Source organism: Ictidomys tridecemlineatus, chromosome 3 (genome assembly GCF_052094955.1).
Source record: "Ictidomys tridecemlineatus isolate mIctTri1 chromosome 3, mIctTri1.hap1, whole genome shotgun sequence".
In the NCBI taxonomy this organism is placed as follows: domain Eukaryota; kingdom Metazoa; phylum Chordata; class Mammalia; order Rodentia; family Sciuridae; genus Ictidomys; species Ictidomys tridecemlineatus.
The window spans coordinates 31200089-31218152 of NC_135479.1; the positions used below are offsets into that span (position 1 = coordinate 31200089).

The window sequence follows — 18064 nt, forward strand, 5'->3', positions numbered from 1 at the left end:
TGTTGTGTCCGCCGAAAACTAAAAAATAAATATTAAAATTCTCTCTCTCTTTAAAAAAAAAAGTGAATTTAAAAAAATATATATAAAAAGAATGCTATTTAAGCTCTCAGTCTTGCCTTTGTCCCCCTCCCCTAATGCACTTATTAAACATTTATTAAGCTGCTTCTGGATTATTCCAGAGGTGCTGCATGCTGTGTAAACTAATTTACATAATTTTATGTATATTCTTTTTTCCCATTCCCATTTTTGTATAATACACATCATTCTGTACCTCCCTCTCTCTCTCTCTCTCTCTCTCTCTCTCTCTCTCAAATATTTTTTTCATTGTTGATGGACTTTTATTTTATTTATTTTTATGTGGTGCTGAGGATCTAACCCAGTGCCTCACACATGCTAGACAAGCACTCTACCACTGAGCTACGACCTCAGTCCTGTATTTCTCTTTTTTAAAAACATTAACAACATATATTGGAGATATTTTTTTTTTAAAGAGAGAGTTAGAGAGGAGAGAGAGAAAGAGAGAATTTTTAATATTTATTTTTTTTTAGTTCTCGGCAGACACAACATCTTTGTTGGTATGTGGTACTGAGGATCGAACCCGGGCCACACGCATGCCAGGCGAGCGCGCTACCGCTTGAGCCACATCCCCAGCCCCTATATTGGAGATATTTTCATATCAGTACTTACAGAGCCTTACCATTTTTTTAAAGATTTTTCATACATCATGGAAATAACCAGAATTTGTGTAGCTCATCTTATTGATAAATGTTTAGGTTATTTCCAATTTCCTGATTCATATTTAAATAAATAAAAGAATCAGGGGTCCAAGTTTCTTGTCCTAAGGCATCCCCTACATCCTTGAGGATTCCACAGTGACTGCTATTTGACATTAATCCCAAGGAGCCCCCAATCACCTTGGGAGGATCACAGACTTCATGGGCAGTGTGTGACCGTGTTCCTGCCAGAGACAATTAGGGACAGACCTCACACACATCCTGCCAGCACCCTGTGACAAAGGAGAGAGAAGCCAGGCGCTTCCTCCTTGTTTTGCCAATGGCTGCAGGAGAGCTCCCCTGCTCTTTGGTGGGTGCTTGGGTCTTTCAGTGGCCAGAGAATCTAGGAAAGGACGGGCAGAAGTTCTCCATGCTCAGAAAAGGCGGTGGATAGGCCTGCCTCCTTGAGAAAGGGCTGAGGCCCCTGATCCCTCATGAGGGCGTTTCTTGGCTTCTCTTTCAGGCCATTCAGCAAGGGACCATTAAGTGCAACTTCTCTGGGGTTGCGTTGGGTGATTCCTGGATCTCCCCTGTTGGTAAGTACAGAATTTGTATTATCCCTGCCCCATCCCTTGCTCAGACGTTGGGCTGTGTGGTCCAGATCAAAGCACAAGGCAGCAGAATTTCTGGGGGTCCATGGAGAAGTCAGCACAGAAAGTGTTTGCCTCGGGAGCATCCAAGAAATGTGGGGTGAGGATGCACCGACCCCTGGACTGAGTTCTCAGATTCTCGCAACCAAGGAATTGAGTTTTGCAATTGGAGATATTCCAAAAGACTCAGAGGTGATGGCATATACCCTCTGGCACTCAGAATGAGTGGTTGGTGAGGATCCAAAGGCAGGTCTGTGTGACTCAGCAAGAGGACGAATTTGTGTTGTCAGCTTGTCCCCTCCACCACCCTGATGTTGGCATGAACACTCAGGGTGAAGTTTCCATCTCTCCATCCTGTTGATGGCAAGAGAAGGTGATGGTCAGGTCTTGCCACTCAGGCGCACGGTTTCACAACCGAGCATCCTTCTTGGAGCACCTACAGGAATTGTTTATTTCGCAGATGTCCGGGGTGTGGCTTCAAGTGTCTGAAGTAATCATCTTAGTGGGGTTAACTGCCGGAGGGTTTCTCAGCCTCAGTGCTGTTGACAATTTGGGGTCGCGTGATTTTTTTTGTTGAGAGGCGCCATCCTGTGCATTGTAGGATATTTATTAGCAGCAGGCCTGGCCTCTGCTCATTAGATGCCATTAGCATCACTTCAGCGTGACAATCCCAAAATATCTCCAGCCAGGCATGGTGGTGCATGCCTGTAATCCCAGCAGCTTGGGAGGCTGAGATAGGAGGATCACAAGTTCAAGGCCAGCCTCAGCATTTTAGCAAGGCGCTAAGCAACTTAGAAAGATCCTGTTTCTAAATAAAACATAAAAAAGGGCTGGGGATGGGGCTCAGAGGTTAAGTACCCCTGGGTTCAATCCCCAGTAACCCCACCCTCAAATCTCCAGATGTTAGCAAATGTCCAAGGGGGGACAAAATCATTGCTGATTGGAAACTACTATTCTAAATTAACAAATGGTGACTTGTCACAAACCAAACTTTAGAATTAGGAATCAGAAGAGGGGTTGTCTCTGGAAGAGAGATAACAATTGACCAAAGATAGTATTTTCCCCCTAAGTAGAGAATTTGGCTTGTTAAAGAGCCACGTCCCTGGTGGATTGGGGATGTTCTGTTGCTCCCTGGAGTGATTATTTCTAGCCCTCCAGCCTGGCGTCTCCAGGATAGGACTGAAATTGCATGAATCAAGTTAAGTTGAAAAGGAAGGCTGCTATTGACTTTTTCTTGGTGGAGGGACCTCTTAGGACTTCACAAAACTGCAGGAGCCTTGGTCAGAGGCATGAGGACCAGCAGGCTTCCTTGTCAGACACTGCTTTGTAGCTCATGTCAATGACAAGGTGCTAATCAGGTCTGATGCATCAGAGGGCTGCAGTTCCATAACTGAGCAATCCTTGTTGGGAGCACAGATAAGAGTAATTTGTGACTCAGAATTCCAGTGCTGGTCCTCACACTTCCTCATGGGATCTAATCACAGTTTCACCACGGCACTAAACTTTGCATGTGCTGATTTCATTTAATCATTACAAAAGCTGCACAGGATGAATGCTGCTATTATCCTAATTTTGTATGTGATGAAAGAGAGACTCAGAGAGGTTAAGTAACTTTCTTAGAACTGTACAGCTTAAGTGTTAGAGCCAGGACTCAAACCCAGGCAGCAGGGGCTGATATCCATGCACTTAAACCACGATGCTACGTTACCTCGCCAGACCAGAAAACGTAGCCTGGTGGCTTTCTAAGGGCTGTTCATTCTGTTCAGAATCTACCTTCTCTCCTTGCCATGACCCATTTCCCTTTATGAATTTGCCTGTCTGGATCCTTTTTCCCCCATACTTTTTATTGGTACATTAGGATTGTTCGTAGTAGTGGAATTCATTGTTAGATATGCACACGGCATGATAATATAATTTGGTCAATTGCTTGTCCAGATCTTAATCTGCCCATCCACGGGTACTTTAAGTATCACGCCTCCATCCCCAAAGCATTCCTTTTTCGAGATAGAAGTACTGTTAATTTCCATGAACACTTTTTTTCTTTACTAGCTAGAAGGGAACATAATCAAAAGAATCCCAGCTATTTGATATCACACTCAGGTAGATCACAGTCTTCAAACTCCCTCTTGCCTCACAGTGAATGTCCTTCAACGTCACTTCCCCAGAACGGAGCTGAGTCTTCTGCCACACTCCCAGGAGCAGATGTAGCACTGTGCTCTGACTGCACCTCGGTCTGACTTAGGAGCCTGGCTGCTTGGTTTTCTTTAAGCTTCCTGAGTGGCCTGTGTTTGCAGACGTCATTTCCAGCACTGCAGAGCGTTAATAAGAGAACCGGAAAAGGTTCACTAGACAGTCTTTTTCTACATAGGAACCTGCAGGACAGTGGTTCTAACTAGTCGCACCTCCAGTGACTTTGGGTATACAGATCCCCTTGCCCCTGTGCAGTCACCCCAGTCAGTCTCCCTAGGGTGGGGTTCATTATTTCATACCCAAGAGACCAGATCCAACTTGTCCTGAAATTAGCAGCGATTCATCTCAGTCCCTGGGTGTCATTTAGGCACTGGGCTATGGGTAGGACAATTACAAGGAGTTCTCTAGGTTAAGATAAGCGCCAAGTAGGGCCGCCATCCAGGGCAAGTAAAGCAGCCACCGGAGGGAAAAAACTGCAAGAGTCTAAACTCGGAAGATTGTCTGCTCCTCATTCTCCCAATATGAGAATGTCTGGGTTCAGCAAGTATTTTCCAGATCACTGGCCTCAGACTTACACACACATTCAATGGCTTCTTCCCAGAAATCCCTGTTGAAAGACACATGCACCAGCCAGTTGCAGTGGCTCACTGCAAACCTGTAAACCCAGCAACTCACAATGGGTCTAAGGCAGGAGGGTAGATCACAGGTTCAAGGCCAGCCTCAGTAACTTAGACCTTGTCTCAAAATAAAAAATAAAAAGGGCCAGGGAGGAATGGGGTTGTGGCTGAGTGGAAAAGTGCTGACCTAGCATGTGTGAGGCACTGGGTTCAGTCCTAAGCGCTGCATATAAATAAATAAATAAAAGTCTATTGACAACTAACAAAATATTTTTAAAAGGCAGGGGGGGGTTGGGGGCCTAGGGATGAACTTCAGTGGTGGAATGCCCTTGGGTTCAATCCCTAGTACCACCAAAAAAAAAAAAAAAAAAAAAAAGACACACATGGCTATTGGCCATCATTGTGGACCACACAGCTCCAGAGCATTTCTGGCTTTACAGGAAGTTCCTCTGGGCAGTGCAGGTCTACATCAGAGGTTGGTAAACTGTGACCCTGACGCCTACATCAGTAATTTTTTTAATTGGAACACAGCCACACTGTTCATTTACCTGTTGTGTGGCTGGTTGGAGTCTGCACAGACAAGAGTTGAGTAATTGCGACAGTGATCAGCTAGCCTGTAAGGTCAGGTTATTCACTATCTTTCGCTTTATAGAGTTTGCCAACCCCTGATCTAGATCAAGCAGAAAATGAGATGCACTAGAGGATTATAAATGATTTGGTATTTCTTTTTTTTTTCTTTTGTTTTGTTTTGTTTTTTGTTTTTTTGGGTTTTTTTTAGAGAGAATTTTTTAATATTTATTTGTCAGTTTTCGGTAGATACAACATCTTTATTTTATGTGGTGCTAAGGATTGAACCCAGCGCCCCACACATGCCAGGCAAGTGCATTACCACTTGAGCCACATCCCCAGCCCATGATTTGGTATTTCAAGAAACTAAGGCCCAGGCTTAAACTGGGGAGGTGAATGTTAGCTATGTCACAGAGGACCTGGTATACCCTGAGATGCCTGCATTTTTTCAGGGTGAACAATAAAGAATACCTGTCCCAGGAAATGCTATACAGAGACCTCTGTGGTCACATAAGTTTTGAAAGTGCTAAACACTATCTCCACCTCCCTGGAGTCTACAGGCATATTAAAGGCTCTGAGAAGTCCTACAGTAAAGAGATAGGATCCATTTTGCATAGCCCAAAGTTTTCAATGAAAAATTATTCTTTTTTGTGGAGGGGGATACCAGGGTTGAATCTACAGGTACTTAACCACTGAGCCTCCCCCACAGACCTTTTTTCATATTTTATTTAGAGTCATGGTCTCGCTGAGTTGCTTAGGGCCTCACTAAGTTCCTGAGGCTGGCTTTGAACTTGTGATCCTCCTGCCTCAGCCTCCTGAACTACTGGGATTACAGGCATGCATCACCACGCCCTGCCAAGTAACTATTCTTTTCCTGGCACCTATATTAAAATCCCACAGAGGACTGGGGCTATAGCTCCTTTGGTAGAGTGCTTGTTCACATGCACAAGAACTGAGGTTATTTGACACAGACTTTGGGAACTTGGTCTTAGGGAGGCATTGAAGGCTTCTAAGCAAAGCAGTGACATTTCCAAATGTGCTTTATATGTTGACGTCCTTGATTCTTACTTGGCACCTCTCCAGGGCCCTTGTCTCACCTCGTGTCCAGGTAGCCGTGAACTCACCTGGGCCAGCTCACTGTGCTCTTTGTTTAAGTGTTTATCTTACTCCTGTTTGTCTCCTTGGGCTGATTGGTGCCCTCATATCCTTGGTCCCTTCTGAGTGTGGCTGTGGAATAGAACTGAAAATCGAGTGGAGAGCCACAGACAATTGAGTTATTAGCTAGAGTCTCCCCACCAGAGGAGCAAACACGCGGAGCGGAGATAAGAGGGCAGGAGATTATTTTAGGCTGTCAGATCCCAGCCTGCACCGCTCATGCTCAGCCTGCCTTTGAGGATACTCTGCTGGGTGTGACTCCCTTGCTGGGCCAGTATCAGTTCAGAAGAACGTGCCACGAGCCCTCAACGTCATCAGAAGGCCCCACTGCTTCACCCCACCTCTCAGTCACCAAGGCCTCCTCCCACCTCCTGTGTGGGTGCTGGGGAGCTCAGCAGCCTTCCCAGCGGAAGCCACTGGACATCCAGCACCTGTCTTTGGAGGAAAGCCAAGGAGGCCATTTCTCTGGGAAGACAGCCACACCCCACTTAATTTGTACCTATGTCATTTCTTTAGATTCGGTGCTCTCCTGGGGACCTTACCTGTACAGCATGGTGAGTAAGTGGGTTCTCACCTTCGCACCCTCCGTGGGGAACAGCCCCGCAGCCCTCTCCACTCTGACCTCCTCCTGTCCCCAGAAAGAGGAAGCTAGTTGAGTTTGCACAGATGGTTGATAGCGTTCCTTAGGGACAATTAGTCCAAATTAAATTAGAGACTCTAAGCAACCGCCAGCCTTGGGGAGAAATTCAAAGAAAATCAGCACACTTATTCCATTTTTCTTTTCCAGATATAAGAGGCATAATTTTAAGCTCCCTTTGTAGCATAAGAAATTGGAAATACACCTCAAAGTTAAAGGATCATAGGGAACACCCACCTACCCACCTTCTCAATTCAGTTAATTTTCTACTGAATTTCTCACATCATCAAAAAACGTGACTTGGACTGGGAATGTAGCTCAGTGGTAGCGCACCGGCCTAGCATGCATGATCCCCAGGACTGATGGGGGACTTGTGACAATACCCTTTCACATGTGAGCTCTCCTGTCTCCTTCCTCCCACTCTTTCTCCTGCCCATCCCTGGCCACTGAAACACCAGATTTATGTCCCTAAGTAAAGGATACCTTTTTGTTCTTCGCTTGCATTCCAGTCTCTTCTGGAAGACAAAGGTCTGGCAGAGGTGTCCAATATCGCGGAGCAAGTCCTGGATGCTGTAAATAAAGGGTTCTACACGGAGGCCACCCAGCTGTGGGGGAAAGCAGAAACCATCATTGAAAAGGTAAAGAGGACATGCTCAAGGACCATCATGGCTTGGCTTTTTCCCATGGGTACAGGGGCCCAGGACTGGTATTGTCAGGATTGGGTTGGTGTCTCTTCTGGGTCTCCCCACAAAGCTTGAAATAATTACATGCAAAATGATAAATCTGAGCCGTGGTGTAGTGACCACTTAAAGGATCAGAAAGTCACCTATGCCTGCCAAACTTGCTTGTCCTTGACTGTCTGTATTCTGTAAGAAGACTGTGTAAGTGTAAAGAGTTTGGAGATTTTTTTTTTTTTTTTTCTGGTACCAGGGATTAAACCCAGGGGTGCTTAATCACTGAGCTACATACCCACCCCACCTTTTTTTTTTTTTTTTTATAAAGAGAGAGAGAATTTTAATATTTATTATTTATGTTTTTTAGTTTTTGGTGGACACAACATCTTTGTTTGTATGTGGTGCTGAGGATCGAACCCAGGCTGCACGCATGCTAGGCAAGCGCACTACCACTTGAGCCACATCCCCAGCCCATACCCACCTCTTTTTATCTTTTATTTTGAGACAGGGTCTCACTAAGTTGCTTAGGGCCTTGCTAAGTTGCTGAGGCTGGCTTTGAACTTCTTTTTTTTTTTTTTTTTTTTTTTTTTTTTTTTTTTTTAAAGAGAGAGTGAGGGGGGGGACAGAGAGAGAGAGAGAATTTTAACATTTATTTATTTTTTCTTAGTTCTCGGCGGATACAACATCTTCGTTTGTATGTGGTGCTGAGGATCGAACCCGGGCCGCACGCATGCTAGGCGAGCGCGCTACCGCTTGAGCCACATCCCCAGCCCTGGCTTTGAACTTCTGATCCTCCTGCCTCAGCCTCCTGAGTTGCTGGGTTTACAGGTGTACGCCACCGAGCCCAGATTATTAGCTATTCTTATTTGGATCCTTGCCAAGCAACATTCTGACTCCAGTGTACCAGAAGGAAAGAGTGCACCAACCGAGGACCCTCCACAGCTCTGACACGGGCCCTGGGCTGTCTCCTGTGGCATCTTAAGATGGGTTCTGATGAGCTTGGCGTCAGCCCCTGAAGTGTGGGCTGATCCAGCTGTTTTCTGCACCTTTAGAGCTGCATCTCTCTCTGGTGCTAGAAAATTTCCAAAGCTAAAGCCATCCTTGGAGGCCACGTGCCTTTCTTTTTTATACCTTATGATAGGGGGAAAAAAAGAAAGAAAGAAAAACAGCCAAATGTACTTGTGTATTTCAGAACGCAGATGGGGTGAACTTCTATAACATCTTAACTAAAAGCGATCCCACGTCTGCCATGGAGTCAAGCCTAGAGTTCACCCAGAGTCATTTAGGTGAGTGAACCTTAGCGCCCTTAGCTCCTGCCTCAGTCTTCATCCCAGAAGGAACCCATCTTTTAAAAAGCTTTATGAAGGTATACTTTACATACCACAGAATTCACCCATTTTTAAGTGGATACCGGGTTTTAGTTATTCACAGAGTTGTGCAGCCATCACCACGATCCAGTTTTAGAACATTTCTGTCACCCCAAAGAGAGCCCACATGTCTGTCTGCCGTCACTTCTCTTTCCCACACCCAGCCCCAGGCAGCCACTGATCTGCCTTCTGCTTCTCTTGGTTTGCCTTTTCTGAACATTTTACAGAAATGGAATCAGACAATAGTCTTTCGCATCTGGCTTCTGTTGCTTAGCATATGCTTTTCTTTTTCTCTTCTTTATCTTTTTTTTTTTTTTTTTTTTAGGCTATGCTAGGAATCCTATCCAGGGCCTGGCGCATGCTAGGCAAGCACTCTGCTACACTCCACACTCCCAGCCCCCTGGGAACCAGCTTGTGTCCACCCAATTACCGTGTCAGATCCCCGAAGAGCTGAATTTAATGGTCTTTCTGACTAAGGTTCACTTCAGAGGCAGAATGCCTAGAATCCTCCCTCATAAGAGGCCTGAACGGCTGTAGGAATCTTGCTAGATCCCTCTTCTCAGCAGATTTTCTTGGGCTGTTCTGGATCACCTCAGTGGCCCACATTGCACGGGATGCAGTTATCAACACGAATAGTCTCTCCTCTGTCATTCTGTTCCCAGCTTTCTTCCTCCCCCCGGGGTGAATCCAGCCCCAAACCTCCCTCTTCCTGCCCAGTTTCCCCAGCAGCTTGGGAAAGATGTCCCCGTGGTCATGTTTCCAGTCCTTTGACTCGCTGCCTCCCTGTTTGGTTTCAGTGCGTCTTTTTCAACGCCACGTGAGACACCTACAAGGAGATGCCTTAAGTCAGCTCATGAATGGCCCCATCAGAAAGAAGCTCAAAGTTATCCCTGAGGATATCTCCTGGGGAGGTACTTATGTGACCTGATTTGTAGAGTTTGAGGGAAGAAAGTGCAACTTCAGAGGTTTTAATTTGCACAGTGGGTTTCGGTGGTGATGCTATGCTACAGGTAAAACAATACTACCTGTCCACATTTTGCAGGTGAGGAAGCAGGTGGAGAGACAGTCAATGACATGTCAAGTTTGGTTGAAAGCAAGGGGATGGCAGGGAAGCGGGTGGAGAGAGAAATGGCAGGTGATCGGTTATGAGTCAATAATTGTGGAAACCTAGTATGGGTATATGGGAATTATATTCTTCTCTTTACTTTGGTAATGGTTTGGGATTTTCCATAATTTTATACGTGTGTGTGTGTGTATATGTGTGTGTGTGTGTGTGTGTGTGTGTGTGTGTAGATAGATAGGTAGATATAATTTTATGCATATGGATTTTACATATATATGATAAAAAAAACCATGCCCAAGGCTGCAGCTGGTCACAGATGAGATGTCCAGCCAGAGGTCCTCTGAAGGATGCAGATACGCTCATGGGCTTGGTCAGATCTTGACCAGCTCTCTTGCCAGCCTCCCCAACAACCCAATGCTGGATGTGCTCAGCCGTGTACCACATTCTGGTCTGAAGGCTATAGTATGGAAATATTGGTGTCTCAAGAGACCAGAACCAGGAGGAAAGCCTCAAAAAGTTCCCGGCTTAGTCCAATAGGGAAGCCTTGAGCAAGCAGCACTCTCGAGTTTCTGGAGGAAAAACATTCCATGCACCTTGAGAGGGGGTTTGGTTTGTATCTGAGATCCCCCAAGACTGTGGGGTCAGGAGACCCCTTTCTAGGGTATCTCCTTGGCATCTGCCAAAAAGCTGAGATAGTCCAGGATCATGGACTATCTTATCCCAACATGCATGCACTAGAAGGCTCATTCTAGACCTAGTTATCTTATTTTCCTGGATCAAATGCAAGGATAGAATATGTGTGAAGCTGCAAGGGGAGGGTACCACTGCAGAGAGCTGTCATGCCACGGAGCGATGTGGGGAATCACAGGAGGCCAAGTGTAGGGCACGCTCACGAGCACATCTTTTCTGCTCACCACCCTCATTTTATCTTTATGATGATTTTTGTCCTAGCCCCAGTGAATGGGCAAGGTGACTATATTTTTGCAGATGATTGCTGATAGAAAGAGGAAATAAAACCAAAACCAAAAACCTCTCTTTGGCTCCATATCTGCCTGTGTGTGATCAAGAAAGGACAAATTGTTCTTGGACAATACCCCAGAGTCTTGAGTTGCAGTCTGTAGTGAAACTTACATCTTTTTTTTTTTTTTTTAATATTTATTTATTTTTTGACGGACACAACATCTTTGTTTTTATGTGGTGCTGAGGATCGAACCTGGGCCGCACGCATGCCAGGCAAGCGCGCTACCGCTTGAGTCACATCCCCAGCCCCGAAACTTACGTCTTAGTGTCAACCAGGCCTGAGTTCAAGTCTTAGCTGGCTATAGACAAGCTGTTTGACCCTGGGCATTTTCTCGGCCTCTCTGAGCCTCATTTTTTAAAAATTTTGTCCAAGTTAAGGCCCCTTATCTCTCAAGGTAGTGATAAAAAAAAAACAAAACAATAAAATGCTCACTTAGCACCGTGACTGGCAGATAAATGGTGGCCTCTGCTGTTATTGCAGTCATCTGATGTGATGCTGCTGCTGATGGCTATAACCCAGCAGGAATGCTGGGTTGCCTGGCTCCTCTCCAGCCCGGGGTCTGTTGTCCCTTTTATTTTCCTGTGGGCCAGCTGTGAACTGGTTTAGTTCTGGTTTGGCTCATTGTAAGGTAACCAGCCTCGTTCAGGACTTGGAAGGTGGCCCTGGTGTTACTCAGCACAAAAGAAAGAATAACATTGGCCTCAAACACAATTTATTCTCTTAGAGTTTTCTGGGCCTTTGCTTCCCTGTTTCCTTACACAAAGCCACCTTCAGGTTTCCATTTCCTATTAAAGATGGCATCTGCTGTCATCACAAGCTCCCAGTGATCGGATCACGTGTGCTGCCCGGGTTTCCCGTCTACTCAGTCAGCTCAGGCACAGCCTGCAGACCCGGTGGGGCCCTGTCTGTGGAGCACCTATCCTTCAGCCTTTGCTAGGAGGTCCTTGGTGGTGACTCCTAGACGCTTGGGCTAAAAGAGACCTCTTGTTCTGGCAGATTCCGAGCTTGTACCTCTTTCTTCTTTCCCTTATGCAGCCCAGTCTTCTAGTGTCTTCCTAAACATGGAGGGGGACTTCATGAAGCCGGTCATCAGCATTGTGGACGAGTTGCTGGAAGCCGGGGTCAACGTGACTATATATAATGGACAGCTCGACCTCATTGTGGACACCATCGGTAGGAAGCATTGCTGAGGGACACGTTGAGGCTGTTTGATGGATTGAGCTAGAAGGGAACCGGTCATGGACACATGAGTCTTGGGGTTGGTGACATTGGTGCCCAGAGGAAGGCCATTTCCTGCTGTGTCCATCTACCCCTGACCTTGGCTCTTTAAGAAAGGGAAGCTGCATGCAGCTGTGACCCCTCAGAGAAGTCTGGGCCCTTCAGGTTTTGAGGCCCTTGACTATGATTCAAGGACAGGACAATGCCTGGCCCCTAACAACTCTCTGTGCCCAGGGGAAATGGCCTGTGGGGTCCTGAGCCCTGCCCTGTTGCCTTGCCGGCCAGCCTATGCTCACTCCTGGTTTCAGCAAGGCCAGGCGGAGGCTCAGAGACTGGGTCTCAGAACTGGCAGGCACAGCGAGGCCCGAGATGTGGCAGGCGTGAGTCTCCTTGATGTTGGCAGGATTGAGGGGCCTTTTGACTTGTAGGCGAGGACACCAAGGACAGCTTGGAGAGCTGCTGCTTTCTGCCATGAGCTGCCCAGGTGATCCTCATCCCCTCTCATTCCTGCTCCTTCTCAGTCCTCCTGACAGCCCCGTCAGCCTCCTGGGGTCCCTGATTTCTTTCTAAAGAGCAGAGGGCAGTGGAAGGATCAGAAGCAAAAATAGCTTCATAGCTGTTAGGTTCTCACTGTTAGCCTGAGTATCTCTGGGAACCTGCTAGAAATGCAGGTGCTAAGGCCATACCCAGAACCACTGAATCAGAATTTGCATTTAAACAAGATCCCAGCGAATTTTATGTTGCACGTTATAATTTGGGAACCACCAAGTTATAAGACCTAGTCTCCCCCTCCTTCCCCCCTCCCCCCCCCCCCCGCCACACATTCTACCCAGGTGTTAATACCTGGCTCTTCTCTTTGTCCCTCTACCAGGACAGGAGGCCTGGGTGCGGAAGCTGCAGTGGCCAGAACTGCCCAAATTCAATGAGCTGAAATGGAAGCCCCTGTACAGTGACCCTGAATCCCCCGAAACATCTGCTTTTGTCAAGTCCTACAAGAACCTGGCTTTCTACTGGATTCTAAGAGCTGGTCACATGGTGAGAGCCAACTTTTGTTCCAAATTAAAATCATGCTGAGCTGGGTTCCAAGATGACATAGCAAATGGAAAAATTTACACTTGGTATGATTAGACACAGTTGGAATATAGGTGCCCTGAAAACGTTGCATAAAATTAGCTTTAGGCAGAGCATGGTAGTGCATGTGTGTAATCCCAGCAGCTCAGGAGGCTGAGGGAGGCTGAGGGAGGAGGATCGCAAGTTCAAAGCCAGCCTCAGCAACATTAAGGCACTAAACAACTCAGTGAGACCCTGCCTCTAAATAAAATACAAAATAGGGCTGGGGATGTGGCTCAGTGCTCCTGAGTTCAATCCCTGGTACCAAAAATAAAAAATAAAATAAAATTAGCTTTGGCTATGTGTATAAGCAATGTTTAGACTTGGGTCCCATCTCTGAGATTTCTCATTCTGTACATGCACATATTCCAAAATATGAAATCCAAATCAATTCTGTTTCCAAGTATTTCAGATAAGGTATACCCATCTCGTATTAGTGTTTCATTCCTGTTAGGTTTGAATGAATATAAACTCATTTTAAAGAGTAAGTCCTCCAGAGAGAGTTACTTTGGGCTCTGTGTCCTTTATTCTTGGTTAATGAGTTAATTAGATATTTTTCCCTTAACAATTTGTCCTGGTCTGGGAAGAAGGGAAGAATTGCCTTCCTTGGCCATTTTCAGGGAATGAAAGTGAAAGCCTACTTCTCTGTCAAGCTGAGTCGCAGAATGAAGGCCAGGAGCATCTCCAAGCAGTGGTGGCCCCAGGATTTGTTAAGAGGAGTCTTTGAGTGCAGCGATGAGCCATGAGCCTGTCACACTGCAGCACTTACAAAATGAACATACTGTCTTCCCTTAGGTTATTTGTTGATTGAGTGACTTTTCTTGAGTTGAGGGAGGTTATAGAGGCCTTAGTCCTGCCCCCAAATCCCTGTCCCACCCACATACCTGAAAAAGAGTTTAAGAAACTTTGGCAGGAGGCAGAGGGACCCCAGAGACTTCTTAGAGCAAACATCTGGTTGTCTGCTAAGTGCTAAACTCTGTGCTATATACTAAGTACTGGCGGCACAGAGGTGAATGGTTCATAGTCCCTACCCTCAAGAAGTTCATGGTCTAGGGTACAGTCAGGAAAGTAGATTTGTGTGCATGTGTGTGATACTGGACAATGAACCCATGGTTGCTCTACCCTAAGATACACCCCTTTTTTAAAATTTTTCATTTTTCATTTTGCTAAGTCACCTCTAAATTGCAATCCTGCCTCAGCCTCCTGAGTCATTGAGATATCAGACATGTACCAACATGCCCAGTGCAAATAGACTCTTCTTTTTTTTTTTTTTCTGATACTGGGGATTGAACTCAGAGGCACTTGACCACTGAGCCACATCCCCAGACCTATTTATTGAGAGACAGCATCTCACTGAGTTGTTTAGTGGCATGTTTTTGCTGAGGCTGTCTTTGAACTTGCAATCCTCCTCCCTCAGCCTCCCAAACCATCGGGATTAAGACGTGTGCTACTGCACTCAGCACAAGTAGACTCTTAATAGCATGGAGTAAGCAGTGCGGAGAAGGGATTGGATCAAGGAAGGGTCCCCAGCCCAGGCTTGGGGGTGTAGAAGCTTGGCCCCTCCATGATGAGCAGGAGTGAATTAGGTAAAGAGGAGAAGCAAGGAGAGCAGTGTGTGCACATGCTCAAGCGGGGCTTGCAGGCAGCAAGGCCTCTGGAGATGAGCTGAGGAGAGGTGAGCTTGGAAGGGGGACTTTCCACCCCACCCTGAGGAGCTCAGAGGTTAAGGGGCCACGGAGGGGACAAGCAAAGGAGTGCAATTGCCAGATCTGTCAATGAAATAATCTTCGCAGCTGAGGGCATGGAAAAAGACTGAAGCAGACAATCTATAAGGGAGAAAAATAGAAGAATTTGCTCATGCAGAAGACGGGAGCATTGGCAGGACTTAGTAATCATTTGGGATGGAAAAGAAATGAAGGGTGGCCTCCTGGCTTCTGCTCCAGCACCCTGGCCTGGGGCAGGGAGGCAGTTTGCATCTGCTGAGTTTCATTTAACAGCCAAGTGCATAGTCCACAAGTGCTTCATATATAAACTGAATAGGTAAGGTCTGCGGTCAAGACCTGGAGATGAAGGTTTGGGAGTCAGAAACAGAGGAGGACGCAGCAGGACTGACTGAAGACTTACAAAGCAGAAGGAGAGCCACAGTGAGGTTGAGGCAGGCTCTGCAAGAGAAGTAGGGAGACCTAGGGCAGGTGGCATTTCCAAAGCAGGGTGAGGCCATTCATATCAGTGCTACTGAAGACACAGACCAAGAACTGAAATGCAATGCCTGGATCCCAGGGTGGCTTTAGCATCATGGTGAGCGCTTCAGTGGAAGGGCAGGCCCCAAAGCCAGGTGGAAAGTGGGAAGAACATGAATGAGGAGTGAGGGAGGAGATGACAGCTTCCTTTAAAGGGAAGAATGTAGCCCTCCCCCTGAGAGGACAAGGCCACAGGGCCTGCAGATAAGGGGCATTATCTATGGCTCCGTGTATCTGGGCACCTTCATACTGACTGGGTTAAAGCTAGCAGGAAGTCTTAGAGCAAAGCACTAGTTCCATGCGCTAACCTCTTGCTTCAGTGCTAGAGTGCAGACCCATTTCCTCTTGGTTTGTCACATTTAGAACAACAGATCAGTTGGGGACAGGCTTAAAATAACTCTTACAGAATGTTGTTGTCACCGCCTATCACTTCCCCTTTATTTGATTAAATGCCTTGCCTCCTGGGGACTCTTGATTGACCGGGGAATTCCAGGACAGAAATGTACCAGAGAGAATCATGGAACCAAGGATCCAGAAGAATACCTACCTGCTCTACCTGTCTCTTTGTAGAGGAGAAACTGAGGCCTGTGACCCTACCTTTTTAGGTGGTGTATGAGAAAGAGTTTTTTTTTTATTTTTTATTTTTTTGCAGGATTGAGAATTGAACCCAGGGATGCTCTACCACTGAGCTACACCACTAGCCCTTTTTATTTTGTAATAGAGCCTCACTAAATTGCCCAGGCTGACTTGAACTTTTGATCCTCCTGCCTTACCTTGGGAGTTGAGATTACATTTTATTCTAAAAAGCTAAAGGAAAACAAAAGAAACAACAGAAAAAGGCCGGATGCCACCCACACCAAGGGTCTTGTTTGTATTTGTTCAAGGCTCTCCTGTTAGCCTTCCCTCGGCCTCTCCTCCGGCCTCTCCTCCGTGCACTTCCCAGCCTGGGATCCTGTCTACATAGAGAATTCTTTAAAATGTTTAGCATCCTCTTTCCTTGAACAGGCTGATCCGAGCACCCTGAGCATAGCCCCTGTAAAGAAATCTATAAGGGGCTCCTGGGGATACAGCTCAGTTGGTAGAGTGCTTGCCTCCTGCGCAACAAAGCCCTGGGTTCAATGCCCAGCACCACAAAAAAGGAAAAAAACGAAATCAATAAGGCCTTGGGATGTAGCTCAGTACAAGAGCTCTTCTGAGCATGCGTCAGGTCCTGGGGTCCATCCCCAGCACTAGGGGGAAAAAAGGGGAAAAAAAAGAAACAGATCAGCCCCAAATGCAATAAAACTTTCCTACGCTGACTTCTCCAGGCCCCTGTCACCCAACACAGGGGGAGCTCAGAAGAACTTTAACCCAGCACAGGGGTCGTTTCCCAAAGGGACTCTCTCTTTTAGGGTGCACTGAGGTGCAGCTGTCCCCACTGGTGTCGTCTCAGGGCTGGCTCCCTCCTAGGAGCAAGGGTTCAGGATATTGTCCCCAACCTCAGTCCAGGAATGGCACTAGGAGCACTAACTTGGATCCTGCTTGGTTCTAGGTTCCTTCTGACCAAGGGGCCATGGCTCTGAAGATGATGAGGCTGGTGACACAGCAGGAGTAGGAAGTACCCAGCTGAGAGGAGCTGGCGTGGCCTGGAGGCGCAGGAGCCAACCGAGAACTGGAGGAAGCTGTGCTCCTCCCTGAATCTAACTCAGGCTGGGATTGTGAAGGCCCCTACCAGCTGCCACGGCCTCGGGCAGCTTGGGAATCATTTCTGCTTCTTAAAAAACGTTTTTTTAATGGATTTGTTTTTATCAAAGTGAAGGATTGTCATAGATTGACTTTTTCTGATTGCAAAATCAAAGGATATGATTTGTTTTTTAAAAAAAAGTGGGAAATACAGTTAAGCAAAGAACAAAAGAAAGACTCATACCCTCCCTTTCCAGGGGTAAGCACTGCTACCAATTCAGTATCTAGCCTCACAGGTATTTTTTGGTTACATATATAGACATTTATATTTTTTACAAAAATGGAATCATGGCTATATTGTTATTTTACCATCTCCTGTGTTCAGAGATCAATATGTCCCTAAACACCTTTTAATGTCAATAAATTCTTCTGTGACATTTTTAATGGCCTCTGAGCATTCCATTTTGTGGTCATACTATGGTGTATTTACCAAATTCCTGGTGGTTTCCCACAAGTGATTTCTAGTTTGTCACTATTTTAAATGGTGCTCTGGTGATTATTCATCCTGATGGTTATAGCTCTATGTAACTTCTTGCTGTTTGCTTACAGTAAATTTGTAAAAGTGTGATTGTTTAGCCAAAGGATTGCCACATTTCTCCGAAATTAAAATAATAAACTCAGGGCTTTTAATTTAATTTTTTTCTTTTTGGTACCAGTGATAGAACCCAGGGGCACTTAACCACTGAGCCACATCCTCAGCCCCTCCCCCCCCTTTTTTTTTTTGTATTTTATTTAGAGACAGGGTCTCACTGAGTTGCATAGGGCCTTACTGAGTTGCTGAAGCTGGGTTTGAACTTGCAGTCCTCCTGCCTCAGTCTCCTGAGCTGCTGGGATTACAGGCGTGCATAGCTGCACCTGGCGAGACTTTTCATTCTTAATTTGCAGCTCAAAGTCTGCACAAGGGACCTGATACTGCCGAGACTGTCCTATAATTGGAGGATGGTTTGGAAAACCAAACCCAAAGTCTGTTCCTGCAGAATGTGGCAGGTTATATACTCATGGATGCAGGCTGAGCCTCCAGCAGGATTCCTTGGTCAGAGACTTTACTCAGAACTTCACTGTTAGTGAGCAAGCAGTCCTGTGTGCCCTGGAGAGGAAGAACATTAGAAGCCTGTGCTGG

The 18064-nt window shown here is 46.3% G+C and overlaps 1 protein-coding gene across 1 annotated transcript in view; it reads left to right on the top strand.

Annotated features, from left to right (window-relative positions):
• Scpep1 (serine carboxypeptidase 1) overlaps positions 1–17328 on the top strand; it is a 32424-nt gene extending 15096 nt beyond the window's left edge. Inside the window, exons 6-13 of the mRNA XM_078042283.1 lie at positions 1237–1309; positions 6409–6446; positions 7039–7167; positions 8396–8489; positions 9368–9481; positions 11690–11827; positions 12744–12907; positions 16754–17328. Coding sequence (XP_077898409.1) covers positions 1237–1309; positions 6409–6446; positions 7039–7167; positions 8396–8489; positions 9368–9481; positions 11690–11827; positions 12744–12907; positions 16754–16816 — 813 coding nt within the window. The 3' untranslated portion in view covers positions 16817–17328. The remainder of the gene's footprint in view (positions 1–1236; positions 1310–6408; positions 6447–7038; positions 7168–8395; positions 8490–9367; positions 9482–11689; positions 11828–12743; positions 12908–16753) is intronic.
• The last annotated feature ends 736 nt before the right edge of the window (positions 17329–18064 follow it).